Source organism: Dama dama, chromosome 15 (assembly GCF_033118175.1).
Source record: "Dama dama isolate Ldn47 chromosome 15, ASM3311817v1, whole genome shotgun sequence".
NCBI classification, from domain to species: Eukaryota; Metazoa; Chordata; class Mammalia; order Artiodactyla; family Cervidae; genus Dama; species Dama dama.
In genome coordinates, this window is record NC_083695.1 from 7,694,141 (window position 1) to 7,707,477 (window position 13,337).

General features: G+C 36.8%; 1 protein-coding gene across 1 annotated transcript in view; it reads right to left on the reverse strand.

The window, feature by feature from the left end:
• RYR2 (ryanodine receptor 2) overlaps positions 1 to 13,337 on the reverse strand; it is a 798,221-nt gene that overhangs the window by 68,822 nt on the left and 716,062 nt on the right. The window contains exons 85-87 of the mRNA XM_061161401.1: positions 9,870 to 9,950; positions 8,585 to 8,673; positions 7,079 to 7,207 (exon numbers count right to left, since the gene is read on the reverse strand). Of these exons, the coding sequence (XP_061017384.1) occupies positions 7,079 to 7,207; positions 8,585 to 8,673; positions 9,870 to 9,950 (299 nt within the window). The remainder of the gene's footprint in view (positions 1 to 7,078; positions 7,208 to 8,584; positions 8,674 to 9,869; positions 9,951 to 13,337) is intronic.

The following is a 13,337-nucleotide window of genomic DNA, read 5'->3' on the forward strand; positions in this document are numbered from 1 at the left end:
ATGAACATATATACATATATAAACATATTATATATATACATATATATAAAGCTGAAGAAGCTGAAGTTGAAGTTGAATGGTTCTATGAAGACCTACAAAACCTTCCAGAACTAACACCCAAAAGAGATGTCTTTTTCATTATAGGGGACTGGAATGAAAAAGTAGGAACTCAGTAAATACCTGGAGTAACAGGCAAATTTGGCCTTGCAGTACGGAATGAAGTAGGGCAAAACATATAACAGAGTTTTGCCAAGAGAACACACTGGTCATAGCAAACGCCCTCTGCCAACAACACAAGAGAAGACTCTACACATGGACATCACCAGATGGTCAACACCAAAATCAGACTGATCTTATTCTTCACAGCCAAAGATAGAGAAGCTCTATACAGTCAGCAAAAACCAGACTGGGAGCTGTCTGTGGCTCAGATCATGAACTCCTTATTGCCGAATTCAGACTTAAATTGAAGAAAGTAGGAAAACCACTAGACCACTCAGGTATGACCTAAATCAAATCCCTTAGGATTATACAGTGGACATGACAAATAGATTCAAGGGATTAGATCTGATAGACAGAGTGCCTGAAGAATTATGAATGGAGGTTCGTGACACTGTACCAGGAGGCAGTGATCAAAACCATCCCCAAGAAAAAGAAATGCAAGAAGGCAAAATGGTTGTTTGACAAGGCCTTACAAATAGCTGTGAAAAGAAGAGAAGCTAAAGGCAAAGAAAAAAAGAAAGATGTACCCACTTGAATTCAGAGTGCCAAAGAATAGCAAGGAGAAATAAGAAAGGCTTTCTCAGTGATCAGTGCAAAGAAATAGAGGAAAACAATAGAATGGGAAGACTAGAGATCTCTTCAAGAAAATCAGACATACCAAGGGAATATTTCATGCAAAGATGGGCACAATAAATGACAGAAGTGGTATGGACCTAACAGAAGGATATTAAGAAGAGGGAGCAAGAATACACAGAAGAACTATACAAAAAAGATCTTCATGACCCAGATTATCATGATGGTGTGATCACGCACCTAGAGCCAGACATCCTGGAATGCAAAGTCAAGTGGGCCTTAGGAAGCATCACTATGAACAAAGCTAGTGGAGGCGATGGAATTCCAGTTGAGCTATTTCAAATCCTAAAAGATGATGCTGTGAAAGTGCTGCACTCAAAATGCCAGCAAATTTGGAAAACAGCAGTGACCGCAGGACTGGAAAAGGCCAGTTTTCATTCGAATTCCAAAGAAAGGCAATTCTAAAGAATGCTCAATTGCACTCATCTCACATGCTAGCAAAGCAGCCAGGCTTCAACAGTACATGAACTGTGAATTTCCAGATGCTCATGCTGGATTCAGAAAAGGCAGAGGAACCAGAGATCAAATTGCCAACATCTGTTGGATCATTGAAAAAGTGAGAGAGTTCCAGAAAAAATATCTACTTCTGCTTTATTGACTTGGAACTTCCAGATGTTCAAGCTGCTTTTAGAAAAGGCAGAAGAACCAGAGATCAAATTGCCAATATCCACTGAATCGTCAAAAAAGCAAGAGAGTTCCAGAAAAACATTTATTTCTGCTTTATTGACTATGCCAAAGCCTTTGACTGTGTAAATCACAATAAACTGTGGAAAATTCTGAAAGAGACAGGAATACCAGACCACCTGACCTGCCTCTTGAGAAATCTGTATGCAGGTCAGGAAGCAATAGTTAGAGCTGGACATGGAACAACAGACTGGTTCCAAATAGAAAAAGGAGTACATCAAGGCTGTATATTGTCACCCTGCTTCTTTAACTTATATGCAGAGACATCATGAGAAATGCTGGGCTGGATGAATCACAAGCTGGAATCAAGATTGCCTGGAGAAATATCAATCACCTCAGATATGCAGACGACACCACCCTTATGGCAGAAAGTGAAGAAGAACTGAAAAGCCTCTTGATGAAAGTGAAAGAGGAGAGTGAAAAAGCTGACTTAAATGTCAACATTCAGAAAACTAAGTTTGTGGTATCCGGTCCCATCACTTCATGGCAAATAGATGGGAAAACAGTGGAAACAGTAGCTGACTTTGTTTTTGGGGGCTCCAAAATCACTGAAGATGATGACTGGAGCCATGAAATTAAAAGACGCTTACTCCCTGGAAGGAAAGTTATGACCAACCTAGACAGCATATTAAAAAGCAGAAATATTAATTTGCCAACAAAGGTCCATCTAGTTAAAGCTTTGCTTTTTCCAGTAGTGTATGGATATGAGAGTAGGACTATAAAGAAAGCTTAGCACCGAAGAACTGATGCTTTTGAACTATGGTGTTGGAGAAGACTCTTGAGAGTCCCTTGGACTGTAAGGAGATCCAACCAGTCCATCCTAAAGGAAATCAGTCCTGAATATTCATTGGAAGGACTCATGCTGAAGCTGAAACTCTAATACTTTGGCCACCTGATGTGAAGAACTGACGCATTTGAAAAGACCCTGATGCTGGCAAAGATTGACGGTGGGAAGAGAAGGGGATGACAGAGGATGAGATGGTTGGATGGCATCACTGACTCAATGGACATGAGTTTGAGTAAGCTCCAGGAGTTGATGATGGACAGGGAAGCCTGGCGTGCTGCAGTCCATGGGGTCGCTAAGAGTCGGACATGACTGAGCGACTGAACTGAACTGAGCTGATATATATGTATGTATGTATACAATGAATAAATGAAATAAAAAACTAACAAAAACACCTGGCTAACTGTCAAAAGGCAGTTACTTTCAAGCTGACCTTCTCGTGGAACAATAAACACAACTTTCTCTTTTCTCACCAGTTATCCTGTTGTCTTAATCTAGAAATTTTGACAATAAAATGTCCTCTTACTCAAGTTCTTCTTTTCCCTTTGTTAAACTGGAAGTGAAATCTTAGAGATTACTTTTATTTTGATGATTTTGGATTTCCCCTCTTATATAATTTTCTATAGTTAGCTAAAATTGAAGTTAAAAACCAATATGCAATGCTGTCAACTGAAAGCCAGATCAAAATAAGCATGAAGGAAATTATGAGGTTTTATTCATAGTATCATCAATAATCAATAAATATGATGATAAGGCAAAACTTGAATCATAACTTCTTGACTGATGTGTGTGTGTGTATACATACATATACACATACATACATATCAAGAGAGAGAAGTTAAAAAATGAACTGGCCATAATAAACCTTGTTCTTTTACCTGCTGACCCATGAATGTTCATTTAGAATGTTCTGTGTTAAGTAAATCAGTTCAGCTACTCGGTCCTGTCCACCTCTTCGCGACCCCAAGAATTCCAGCACACCAGGCTTCCCTGTCCATCATCAACTCCCGGAGCTTGCTCCAACTCATGTTCACCAAGTCGGTGATGCCATTCAAACATCTCATTCTCTGTCATCCCCTTCTCCTCTTGCCTTCAATCTTTCCCAGCATCAGGGTCTTTTCTAAAGAGTCAGTTCTTTGCATTAGGTGGCCAAAGTATTGGAGTTTCAGCTTTAGCATCAGTTCTTCCAATGAATATTCAGGACTGATTTTCTTTACGATGGACTGGTTGGATATCCTTGCAGTCCAAGGGACTCTCAAGAGTCTTCTCCAACACCACAGTTCAAAAGCATAAATTCTTCAGTGCTCAGCTTTTTTTATGGTCAAACTCTCACATCCACACGTGACTACTGGGAAAAACCATAGCTTTGACTAGATGGATCTTTATTGGCAAAGTAATGCCTCTGCTTGATAATAAGTTGTCTGGGTTTGTCATTGCTTTTCTTCCAAGAAGAAAGAGTTTTTAATTTCAGGGCTGCAATCACCATCTGCAGTGATTGTGGAGCCCCCCAAAATAAAATCTGTCACTGTTTCCATTGTTTCCCCATCTATTTGCCATGAAGTGGTGGGACTGGATGCCATGACCTTCATTTTTTGAATGCTGAGTTTAAGCCAGCTTCTCACTCTCCTCTTTCACTTTCATGAAGAGGTTCTTTAGTTCTTCTTTGCTTTTTGCCATAAGGGTGGTGTCATCTGCATATCTGAGGTTATTGGTATTTCTCCCAGAAATCCTGATTTCAGCTTGTGCTTCATCCAGCCCAGCATTTCGCATGATGTACTCTACATACAAGTTAAATAAGCAGGGTGACAATATACAGTCTTGACGTACTCCTTTCCCAGTTTGGAATCATCCGTGGTTCCATGTCTCGTTCTAACTGTTGTTTCTTGACCTGCATACAGGTTTCTCAGGAGGCAGGTAAGGTGGTTTGGTATTCCCATCTCTTGAAGAATGCCCCACAGTTTGTTGTGATCTACACAAGCAAAGGCTTTGCCATAATCAATAAAGCAGAAACAGATGTTTCCCTGGAACTCGCTTGCTTTTTCAATGATCCAATGGATGTTGGCAATTTCATCTCTGGTTCTCTGCCTTTTGCAAATCCAGCTTGAGCATCTACAAGTTCTCAGTTCACGTACTTTTCACAGGAGCTATTTCTGCTCGTTGGCAATGAACAGTGATTAGTTAGTATTGTCCTGGTCCTGGTTCCTCTGCCTCTTCTTAATCCAGCTTGAACATCTGGAAGTTCACGGTTCACGTACTGTTGAAGCCTGACTTGGAGAATTTTGAGCATTACTTTGCTAGTGCATGAGATGAGGGCAGTTGTGCGGTAGTTTGAGCATTCTTTGCCATTGCCTTTGGGATTGGAATGAAAACTGAACTTTTCCAGACCTGAGGCCACTGCTGAGTTTTCCAAATTTGCTGGTGTATTGAGTGCAGCACTTTCACAGCATCATTTTTTAGGATTTAGCTCAGCTGGAATTCCATCACCTCCACTAGCTTTGTTCATAGTGATGCTTCCTAAGGCCCACTTGACTTTGCATTCCAGGATGTCTGGCTCTAGGTGTGTGATCACACCATCATGATAATCTGGGTCATGAAGATCTTTTTTGTATAGTTCTTCTGTGTATTCTTGCTCCCTATTCTTAATATCTCTGCTTCTGTTAGGTCCATACCATTTCTGTCCTTTGTTGTGTCCATGTTTGCATGAAATGTTCCCTTGGTATGTCTGATTTTCTTGAAGAGATCTCCAGTCTTTCCCATTCTATTGTTTTCCTTAGGTCTTTGAATTGATCACTTAGGAAGGCTTTCTTATCTCTCCTTGATGAATATATCTTTTCTTTTCATCTTACATAAGTAAGTTAGAATAAAACATTTTGCACATTGAGAGGTCAAAGGATACTTCTAACTTTATATAAATTTAGGACTCTCACTTACTTTTGGAACCAAGAAATGCCTACTCTTGGCTCAAAAGGCATTTGTGTTTTAGTTTTTTTTTAAGAAGCCATTTGCTGTTTCTATAAAATTCACTTGCTTGTGAATGTCAATCAATAAGATCAATCAATCTTATTATTTAATCAGGACAGTTCACACCAAACGTGAAATGGCTCTCTTTCTAGACACTGATGAGAATATTAAGGCAATAATGGAAGCCAAGGAAGATAAGGAAATAGGAACATGTGTGGTCTGGGCTGGATTTCAAACTTCACTTGCGTTTGAATAAAGAAAAGTTATAAGAATTATCAAGTGTGGCTTTCCCATTTTGAAATGCTAAAATTAGAATCCTCTTCCCTGCCGAAGGAGAAAACAGAAATAGTGAGATCCTTCCAAGTTATTAATACAGAGGAGAGGGTGAACCTAGGGGAGGTAAGGAGCAGCCACGCTTCCATCTTTCCTCCACACCACTCAGCGCTGGCGGCTTCACTTGGCCATGAAGAGCTCTCTCCCTCAGTCATTCTCAGGTACCTGCAAGTATGCCAGGTTTGGAGACACAATCTGTTATTTTTACTTAACCCTTTCCCCCTTAAGACTATGTTTTGTCTGACAAAGCAAACTGTAAGTTTCTTCCTCCTATTTTATTTTTGTACATGACACTTCAATTACAGTGATGGCATCAGAGTAATATCAGCCATGGACACAAGTCTTCTAGAAAATGGCAACGTTTTGCTTGCTGAAGAAAGAAGAATTTTATAAATTCTTTTAAGAATCTGCAGGTCAAAACTAGAAGTCTACCCCAAGAAGAATGTAAAGCAAATCAATGTAAAAAATGTATATTATTCATGGGACTTGAAAATTTTAAATATAATTATCCTGTTGTATTGCTATATAATATATTTATATATACACACATATATGTACACACACACATACTGCGTGGACAAAGAATGCCGCCTGCCATTTAAGTAAACAAAGGATGCTGTTGCCATCAAGCCAACAGCCACTGCAGCCACCCCAAATGGTGTACCTGAGGGGATTCAGGATCCAGGCCCTGAGAGGTAAGGTGCAAATCAAAGGAATGAGTTCAGGGAGTCCAGACTCTTGCACCTTCCCATACATAGAAAAGGACAAAATTCACTAACTTCAGATGTCTGGTTTTCTTTAATTGTAATCTTTTGATATTCTGACTATTTATTCATTTATTGCAAAAAACTACATATCCTGGCTCATCCCTTACGTTTTAGAACAGTCACTCAGAGCTGAGAGGCTGCTCCTGGGTTTAAGTCCTAAGTAAGTCCACCAAATAAAACACAATTTCCAACTTTTAGGTTGTGCAATATTTTTTTTTTTTTCAGTTGACAACACACACACACACATATTAAAGTGAAGTTTTTAAATGCTCTTTTCCTTTTGATAAAGTTTCTATAAAACTCCCTCCTCATTTTCACAAGAATACTATAAAAAGTGGTTTAAAGTTCTGCCCTTTCTCCTTCACTTCTTCTCTCTCCTTCTTCGTTAATATTTATTGAGTGCTTAATATATACACTAGGTGTTGGAGATACGACACATTCAACCTCATGGTTCATGCCTTGGTATCTCATGATATCTCAATCCACCAAGTGGTAAAGCAAGTTCATTCCATATAAATTCACATCTCATTTTAAATGACCCAACAGCTAAGATTCTACAGACGGGGTCATTAGGAAATGTGGATGAGAGCAGGAAAATACTTTAGGCATGCTGCATTTTTTCCAAGGAATTTAATGCTAACCAGTTGACTCTTTTTTTTCACTCTTTTTCAAATAACAGAAATGCTTAAAAGTTTACCTGAATATACTCTGTAAGAGTGTTAAAGACTTGTTTTGCTACTTGAATAGCTTTGGAGAAATTCCTTTGTCCTTGTTCATCAATGACATCTTTCCCAGAGTAATACCAATAGAAATCACTAATTGATTCCTGAAAAAAAGAGATGATAGGATTAAGGCTCATTCTGAAGCTATCAAAGACCTGTCCAGTTTTAGACTCTTTAAAGGAAAGCATTTTAAATAACAGATTGGAAGCAAACAAAAATATCTGTGAAATAAACACTATTCTCAATGATTTTCCTAAACATAAAATACAGCAATATCCTCCCTAGACATAAATAACATCTGGAGAGAAGATAAGCAGAAAATTTAGCTTTAAAAATGACTTTTTGTCTCTGAAGACCTTGAAATTCACAAACATAAGGATTCATAACACTAATGCATATTTATCCATAGAGCAGTTAAATATTACTATGTGAACACAGAAATTAGACAAATCATAGAATATAAACATCTGGTCTACTTTTTCTCCAGTAAAGCCGGTAACATTTCTTTAATGAGAATTTCATAATGTTCCTGACTTGTGTAAAGGCCCTGGAAGAAACTAGTTGGACTCCTTATAAATACTGACAACAACTGTAAAAAAAACATCTAAATATGATTGATCTGTCCAAACAGGATGTTTTCAACAATAACTTACATTTTAAAGGAATTTTAGTTGCCTAAACGAATAATATAATTTGGGCTACCATGTAAACTACATTCAGGTTTTGAGATATGATTTTGAAAGTTACAGATATATTTTCAGCAAAGCTTCTTGATATATTTGCTTCAGAAATAGACTTTTTCTCTATTAGTTTTAGGTAAGAGTGTTGTGCTTTTACATATTCAAAGATTAAGGAAGAAACAGGGAGTTTGTGATCTTAAAAGTACTACACCTGATTTCCTTCTAAATAAAATGAGAAATAAAAGTATAAAATTCCATTAAGAGACCTACACCTTCAGATTCAGTTCTAGTAACATGGAGAACATTACTATAGTACTGAAGATATTTTTAAGTGATGGAGTGTTAGACTGAATTTTTTCATCAGACATTTGGAGAGCTGAAAAGAATTGACCTTAGGCTCTTATGTTTAATTGTATGTTAGGTAGTTTGAAAGCCTTTCCCATTTTTAGTAATGTTTCAAACATTCTTCTCCCATTTATTTATCAACCACAGAGGAAGGAAAAGAGCATGTTGATGCTTTACAAATTGAAAAGGAATTTAAAATGCCATCAAGCTAAAAACTGCAGGGAAAAAAACATTCCTACTTATAGAAAGAAAATAAAGTAAGAGCCAGAATCAGAGGCGAAGATAATAGTGGCAGTTTCAATCTAACATTTGGGGAAAGACTGTGATCAAAGACAAAATACCTCAATAAGTTTTGACCTTATAAATCAAAACGCATTGTACCATGTCAGTTTCACAACTGCCATATCATGCCAACTAGCCAGCGTTTTAATTTGCTACTAATAAAAAGCAACATACCTGAACTCTCAGAAGATAGTCTACAGTAGAGATGATTATGTTGACAGTTGTATTATTGCCAGTCTGAGTTCTCAGATAATTTTGAAAATCTACATAAGATCAAAAGATGTTATTAAAGTGCATTCAAAAATTTTAAATTAATTCTTTGAATAATTCTAAGAGCAAATGATGTCTAGACCAAAAATCACTGCAGCTTCTGTAGTGTTATATCTGATAGTTTGAACATTGAATAGTTTATATTTTCCATAAAAAGTGAGCACCTCAAAAACAAACCTAGGTGCTTCACAGAATATCAATATTTAAATTTCGCCTAAGAGGTTTGTTAACACCTGTTTCCTGATTCCTTGCTCTAAAGCTCTGGGCATGTGAATGACTGAAAAGGACTTCCATCCTGTAGAATAGAGTAATTAAATGATTTATTCCATAATCTCTTGTTCTTCAGTACTGTGTTAAGTGTTGGGGAAAGAAAAAAAAAAAAATCAAGATAAAGCTCCTGCCTTCACAGATGCACAAGCCTGATGGAGAGCTCGATACATAAACAACGAATGGAAATACATCATGGCAAGTTACATAGTGAAGTAGATTCCCCCAGTCAGAGAGAGGAGGTAAAAAAGAAAGAAACCTACATATGTCTCCACAGCTATTTATTGTATTTAATTTACATCTTTTTTCACAATCTGCATCTTTCTATCAGCTGTCTTCTCCAGCATGAGAAAAACTAGTAAGAATTATGAAATTCATGTTTTGAAAGTTTATATTGTGAACAAAATTTCTTGAGATTTTCTTTATATCAAATATGCACACTACATTTTTAAAACCTAAAAACTGTCTTCAAGCAAGTCAATTTTAATTAAAAAATAGCATGTATGTGTAAAATGTACAAATCAATGCTATTCTAGAGCTTTGCTTTTCAAATTATTGATTATACACATATGCCATTCAAATGGGCTTCCCTGGTAACTCAGATGGTAAAGAATCTGCAATGCCATTCAAGCAAGAGAATTCAGCATTACTGTAATTTTATCACTAAAAAATATCTCTCTTAGAATATCAATATCTTAAAACCATTTATTTAGAGGGGAAAAGAAAGAATTAAGTGAAATAGCTAGCAAAGGACTTTGAAAGACTTCAAGTGACATAGAAAATACCCCAGGGCCAATGCTCAATGTTCAAGAACTTTCTCGACCTAGGAGAAGCAGAACAATTAGAACTAAGAGGCTCCTGTTATTACTGGCTCCAAAATGCTTACTGCTGGGTACCATGAACAGTCTGGGGTCTCACAAACCTGAGTTGTGTCCCTCACAAAGCAGTTGCAAGAAGCGGAAGAGGTCACAGGTGAATTCGTCATCCTGCAGAACTTTCTCTCCTGCAGAAGTCCAGAGGGACCCAATGTTATCAGCCACTTCAGCCTCAGCCTCCCTTTGCATCCCCACCTCCATCAAACTTGCATATTCATCTAGCATCGTCTGAACCAAAAACAGTCACAAATCATAGCCACTTTTCTATCTGAAGCTCTTAAGATCATGCGCTTGACAGATAGATGCACTTTTTCTTGGTAAGAAAAGAACATTTGACTCTTAAAAACGCAGATCTCTCTCTGTTAAAGTAGCAGCATGGGTTTGGCAACATTTTAGAAACAACCTGAAGAGGTTCAGAGATTTGAACTTTTTCCCCCTTTCTTTCTATCTTTCTTTTTGTGTAGGATCTCTGCATCTCTCTTACAAACGTGGAAGTTAAATCTGCTTTGTTCCTAGAGTCTGACCAAAAGTTTCAATACAAAGGCGGTCGGTATATATATAAAATAGGGCTAAGAGTTTCTCGTATTGACATATTAATTAAAGGATTTCTGTGAAAATTCTAAACGACTAGAAAATGTTTCTTGACTCATTTCAAAGAATTCTCTCATGAGCTTGTCCAAATAGAGTGCTCATTGGTTGTAGCATTCCTTCCAGAGGAGGAACTGGCAAGCAGACCTAACTCCAAATATCCAAACAAAAGAAAGACTTTGCTGACTCCTGCTAAGAAAGCTAAACCTAACAAAGCAATGTGCAAAGGAGGACATCTCAGAGCCACTGGAGGTATTCTGCATCACTCAACACTAACTATATGTGTGGGGGCCAGGATGAAGCCTCAGGAAAGGGTTGAGATATTTCACCTCTATTTCAATTTAAATGTACCTTGATCACGAGTTACTTTGAAAGCAAAAACACAAAGAAGAAAACAAACAAAAAACTGGCACCACACAAATGAAAGTTGAGTTTAAAAGCATAGAGTGTCCGTGAAAGAAACACTGTCAACATTATGAGTGTATGCTCTGGAATCTCAATTTGTTTAGAAAGCAAAATGACAAAAAAACATAAAAAATGTTGTTTGGCAAGTGAATGAATATACTCATGTATTTAAAAAAATAATAATAACTTTTCAGACTGGAGATAACTTTGGGCTAGGAAAGAAAACTATGCAATGATCATGTGTTTACTGGAACCGAAATTATGAATGATCATAATGACAGAGAGGTGATGGACTTACCAGTCTGCAGTCTGTGACTTTCAAAGTGAGAGGCTTCATATAATGGGAGGGTTAGGAAGCAAAACCATTTTGAAAACTAATATAAACATTAAAAAAAGTACATAAAATCACTGTACTGGTTTCCCTATGAGCCTGTAAGATATGATATTTGGTGACCAAACTAAGATCACCATGTCGATAAATGTGACATGGCAAATCTAAACGTTTAAATGTGCCTTGTTTTGAATTTCAATACATGGCTGATAAGCCCATTTCTCAGTGTTTACATTCATGACAGAATAGGAAAAAAGGAACAGTCTAAACTAATAAACAAACTAAACTCTTCACTGATGACACTTTGTATCATTTCGTGAAGATGCTTTAAAATGATATTTAAATCAAAATATTATGAGTTACATAGACTTATTGACTTTTTCCTTGTTGAACCCATCTAAAATGTTTTGTTTTTTCCATTTTCAGAAATTTGAATCAATAAAACCAAAGACATACTATCAATCTTCATAACTTCAATGTGGAATAAGTAACCCCTGGTAGAAAGTATTCAGGAAAGTTAACACTGAAATAAATTAACATGTAGTCTACCAGGGTACCTAGAAATGCTCTGTACAATGCACATTAATTTATAACATAACATTTTATTTTTTGTTGGCATGCACAGTATCTTTTAGACTGTATACCGAAACACACACAAGTGACTTCACTTACATTGGACACGCTGCACACAGCAGAATGAGAGAGAGAAGGGAGGGGAAAGGGGGCAAGCCTTCATTTATGGTCAGGCGATACCAGGTTATTGACTAGGGTGCTACTGCTTAAGGAATACATTCCTGATTAAAATGCTGCCATTGCCCATGCTGCCTGTAGGTGGTGGAGGAACGAAGATGGAGGATGGCTTTATGTCTGCAGAAGGTACACGAGCACCAGTCTATTTTGGGATGTGCGCAAAAGAAATTCCATTGTAAGATGGAAACTAAGGTTAATAAGAAATAACGAAATGGAGTAAAATGTAGTTGAAAGTGCTCTTACGTTTTAAATATCTTATTTGCAATAGCTGCATGATGGCCAAATGTAGCTATTGTGAAGGGCCCTCCCTTGGTTTTGTTTTCAGTTGTAAAGGGCTTATCATTTCTAACACTGTAATAAAGGGGAAAGTTGTTTCAATACTGTTGTGATGATGAGTTTGTTCCTTGTGCTTTAGGTTTCTCGTCTATAAAATGAATGGAAAATGTATACTGCATACCTCACTGGCTCTACATAATCTATCTGACCCCTTTTTAAAGAACTGTGAAAAGGTTAGTATTATTAGGAACAGTTGCAACGACACTAAATAAAGATGGGAACAACACGCCTATGAACTTAGGTGTGAAGTGTGTTTATATTTTCAAAAAGTTGCCTTAATTTAAAAAAATATTTTATTTATTTTTTTATTTATTTTTTCATTTATTTATATTAGTTGGAGGCTAATTACTTTACAATATTGTAGTGGTTTTGCCATACGTTGCTATGAATCAGCCATGGATTTACTTGTGTTCTCCATCCTGAACCCCCCCTCCCACCTGCCTCCCCATCCCATCCCTCTGGGTCATCCCAGTGCACCAGCCCTGAGCACCCTGTCTCATGCAAAAAAGTTGCCTTAATTTTAATGGACCAAATATTATAAAAAATATAAATTTTCACCTGGAAATAATATTGGTAGACCTTATTTATTCAAGCTACCAATAAAAAGTAATTCCTCTTTTAGAGATTTAATAAAATTAAAATACTTTAAAAGGCTTTTCTACTCCCAAATGGTTTATCTAATTAATAAAAAAGTACACAAAGTTTTGCTTAAGTTCAGTTAAAACAAAGTTGTTTTTACTTAGACTGTCCATACGTATAGCTCAAAATTGGCAGACCTATCTCCAGAAAAGATTTAATTGTTAATAATTAATTATCAATAACTGTTACTAAAATTAGTGAAATAAATAAAAAGACTACTATATATATAAACAACTGCATTAGCATCAATAGACTCCAGAAGACTAAGATCTCCAGTGTTGTCGGGTCTTGCTATGTCAATATCTCTAATAATGTGGAGATAAAAAAGTGAGTAGTGTGAAACATGAAACTGCATTAAACAAGTCCCCAAAAACTATTAAGTGGATCTCAAAAGCCCCCATTGCCAAGGAGGAAATAATTCTGATTACAGATCTTTAGAGAACTTAAATATTTACTTTGTATATGG